General features: G+C 41.0%; 1 protein-coding gene across 1 annotated transcript in view; it reads left to right on the forward strand.

Moving 5' to 3' along the window:
• The window catches only part of LOC122193258 (ATPase family AAA domain-containing protein 2-like), a gene marked incomplete at its 3' end in the record, with an annotated part of 10,815 nt that overhangs the window by 3,047 nt on the left and 3,553 nt on the right, over positions 1-4,215 (forward strand). Inside the window, exons 2-4 of the mRNA XM_042894004.1 lie at positions 1,503-1,645; positions 2,450-2,500; positions 3,790-3,925. Of these exons, the coding sequence (XP_042749938.1) occupies positions 3,807-3,925 (119 nt within the window). The remainder of the gene's footprint in view (positions 1-1,502; positions 1,646-2,449; positions 2,501-3,789; positions 3,926-4,215) is intronic.

Genomic DNA, 4,215 nt, shown 5'->3' on the forward strand with positions numbered 1-4,215 from the left:
CACCCATGTGCAGTGTGGGTGTGCTCCAGGCTCCACTTGCTGCCATTGAAGCTGCATGGGCCTTAACGATAGGTGTCCCCTTCTGTCACTGTTAGCACTTGTATACGTATGCATGAAGAGTATGCACTGAACACCTGGAGTCCTTTTTTGGGTCCTCAAGTACAAGAAATAGCAGGAGGTAGTTCACTGGAGGACCACCAAGGTGATGGGCCTGGAGCACCTCTGCTGTGAGGAGAGATTGAGAGCTGGGCCTGCTCAGCCAGGAGGAGACTCAGGGGTATCTTATCAACATATATAAATATCTGGATGGGCAGTGCAGTAAAAACAAAGCAAGGATCTTCCATTGGTGTCCAATGCCGGGACAAGAGGCCCGTGAGACATAGGAGGCTCCCCTTGAACACCAGTCAGTACTTATGTGCTGTGTGGGTACCTGAGCACTGGCCGAGAGGTTGTGGTCTCTCCTTGGAGATCAGCCACCATGGTTGTTGGCACCCTGCTCTGGATATCTCTGCTTGAGCAGGAGTTGGGCCGGATCCCTCTTGAACTCTTCACTCTGGGGACTAGAGCTAAATGAGAAGGTAGGACAGGCTGTGGTTATTGGCATCCCGTGAGCCCTATGCTGCTCTCAGCCAGTGACCACTGTCCTGTCATTGTCTTGATCAAATGCTAACTGAAATAGCTCATAGTGAAGTTGGTGTGGAGAAGCAGAAGAATCTTATCTGTTTTCTTCCTTTCTTCATGTGAAACGTAGTTTGGTGTACTCTTAGTGAACCTCTATGTTGTAAACAGGATGAGCCCCTTTTCAGGGTCATCACAGCATCAACGTGGCAATCATCCTTGCTGGGGTAGCAGTGTGAAGGTCAATGGCAATAAAAAGGCTTCTAAGCTTTGAGAGCGTTGTTCTTATTTTTCAGTGGCTGGACAGAGCTCATAATGGAAGTACTTGGCAAGGTGTATGAGACTTTTCATACACATAAATATGGAAAAGGGTACTGTGTCAGCTTGGTTTTTTTGGCTCCCTTTGCTTTTCTGTGGATGCGGGAAGCCCTTTGGGAAATCTGAGTTGCAGTACAGTCATAAGTGGAGCAGAGATAGGAGAAAAAAATCTAAATAGGTTTTAATTTTAGGATATACAGTGTTTTATAAGCTAGACTGTTTCTCAGAACCAATTTTGAAATTGAAAATGTGGGTTGTTTGTTGGTTGTTTTTTTTTTGTCAAATAGTATGTTTTTGTAAAAGGCTTTGCTGGAATGTTGTTTTTTCTACTGCAGATATTAACCTTACGTTATCCACAAGAAGTTGATGGACAGAGGAGAGCTTTAACTGTGAAAGCTACTCATTTTCTGAATTTTTTTATTGGACTCAGTGTCTACCTGCCATTGGTCACCCCACTATCAAGACAGAGGGTTAAAGAATTAACTTGTGTAAATGAGGTAGAGTTTCTTTCTCAGATGAATAAATACGACTCCAATGAACGTATTCTTATTTCCTTCTTTTCATAGAGATTTTCCTCTGGCAAAATGGAATGTTTCCATGGACACTGTTTAAGACCAATAAGAAAAAACATCACTGTGCATTCAGATTCCAGCTTTGAGACAAGTATGGAAATATTGAGTGAAAATGTGAATAGGAGACCCTTTGGAAGGTACTGTATTTATATGCACTTAATCTGTGTTCAGCGTATAGTGAAAAACAAGAGGGCAAGCACACCTAGTGAGTCTTGTAATGATAAGTCTACAGGTAAGAATCTGTAGAGCTCTCTGGGTATGTTAATATCACTGTCAGTAATTTGAGGCAGAAGGAAAGTCTTCTGCTTGTCCAAAAACTATGCATCCTTTCCCAGCTTTTTGGAGGTCTCTCTTCCACTTTGGTTCATGAGATATAGTTCATATTTTGAGATTTCAAGATGAGCACGTGTAGTGGCAATGCTAAGTCACAGCCTGAACCAGTGATTGAGCTCCTGATGGGAAGGCAGGGCCAACCCAGGGGGACTCAGCTGTGTGCAGTGTAGCTGAGTGACCAGAAGGGGTGGAACCAGGATCCAGCCCTTCCCAGACCTCATTGAAGGGTTGGCAGTGGAGGCAAGGATATCTCACTGGAGATCCCTTTGTACCTGAGGCTTTCCAGAGGTAGGCAGCTTTATTTCCTTCATGTTTGTGTCCACAGTTGCTGCGTTGGGGCTTGTTCTCATTTGCTGTAGCCAAAGAATTTGCCATCCTGATATTATTGCTGTACTTTCTATCCCGTTATAGCATTACAGCACGTTAGGAAGTGTATGTTTGTATAGAACTGTGAGCATGTGTTACGTGACAGATTTGGGGTCTGAATCCTGCATGTAGATTAAAGGCTTTTCTTTGTGTACTGGATTATAAAGGTGGTGAAGTTCCCAATTCTTAATGGGGCTGATACAGTAACTTTTTTCTCCCTACTTTATTCTCTCTTAATGTAGGCAATTGACAAAGACAAAATCTGACCTGAAAAAAAGAAGAATATAAGGAAGGTAAGCAGTTGTAATTCACTAGGATTCTTATCTGAATTGTTCACTTTGTCTATTTCACTTGGCCCCAGAACTTTTGAAACTCATCAGCCAAAATTAATATGTTTCAAAGACAATGAATTTCCTATAGGCTTTATGTAAATAGGAAGATATTCTTCCTGGGCTTTCAAGGAATTAATAGAATGCAGCACGAATTCCAGCTAGTTCTTAAGCATTGAGGAATCTGATCCTTACCTCGGGTTTCTCTTTTGCATGGGGTTTCTGTAGTCTGCAGGACACAAAATAATGGACAATTGTTCTGGCAAATAGGTGGGACTACTACAGTATTACAATATATCTAATTTAAAGAGCAGTTTGGTCAGGAGATGCACAAATCCACTGATGGTTGGAAGGTTTCACTGACGTTCATGGGTTTGACTTAGAACCAAACTGCAGAGCTGAAGGAAGCAGCACTTGGTGCAGAGAGATCACTTTCTGACACCTGGCAAAATCCGCTAGATCTGTGCAGTGTCCTACCAGCTATTGGCTAAAGCAGAGCAAGTGCCTGAAATGGAGCATTTCACATGCTGTTGTTCATGTGCTGATTGTAAAAGCATGTTATTTAGCAGGTCCACACTTGTCAATGCTAACTATGAAACTAAGATCAAGGCATAGCTGTCATCATACTAAGACTGTGGTGTAGCTGTTACCTTCCCAGTGTCCTCTGGTCAATATTTCAATGGCAGTGCAAGTAACAAACTTGTGAAAAAGGATGTACTATGTTAAATGCTAGGCAGGCTTTCAAAGAAAGCAGGAGCTGGAGTTTTCCAGCATTTGGATGTATATCTTGAAGTAGTTCTTATTTATATTATTACATAACAGTTCTTAAGCTGTTGTGTCATGATGTAGAAAGCAAAAATGATTCATGCTTACACAGGGTCATGAAACACTTGCATCCTAAGAAAAGGCTTGCCTTTTTTTTTTTTTTTAACAATTTTTTTTAATGCTGTTAGATACTTAGATACATTTTAGATGGATGGAGCAAAACACTTTGGAGAAATATTTGTAGTTTTCTCTACTGGAAGTTTCAGTAATAAAGTTTTTGTACAGGTCATCCTTTTAAGTAGACTTCGTGTTCCAAACAAGCACTAAGCAGAGTGCTGTGCTCATGACAAAAACTTCTGTATTTAAAGAAAAAAATCCACTTCAGGTTTTCTGTTTGCTTGCTTTTACATTTTAGAAGAACAATGATGAAAGAAGGGGAATCGCATCTTTACTGTCTCAAAATATTTCACATATTTACTGTATTTCAGTCACAAGGACACTGAAAATGAGAGCTGATGCAAAAGCTGTCAAACAAATCCATGAAGAAAATGGGGATCTGGAGGTCCGACGAAGCCGTTACGCTGCTACAAATCAGTCTATTCTCTTTGATGCACTTATAACAAAGTAAGTGTTCTTTCCTTGCTGACCTGCTAAATGAGCCTTATTAGCAGGCTTTCATGCCATGACACAGTACTGCCTATGGACTTTGTCTTTCTCTTGACAACAGAGAGTGGTATGGGATGAGGAATCTTCATGCTCTTAGTGCCTTTTGCATGTGGGTTCCATGCCTTTCTGTGTTGTCTTCTGACCAAAAATGGTAGCTTTACATTGCAATTTTCCTTAGATTTAACATACTGTTTTCAGTAGTTTTCTTAGTATCAGATGTCTTCATTTCTAGCAAACTTTTATACTTA

Source organism: Lagopus leucura, unplaced genomic scaffold (assembly GCF_019238085.1).
Source record: "Lagopus leucura isolate 7727_CA_CO unplaced genomic scaffold, USGS_WTPT01 268-0_obj-0_obj, whole genome shotgun sequence".
NCBI lineage: Eukaryota > Metazoa > Chordata > Aves > Galliformes > Phasianidae > Lagopus > Lagopus leucura.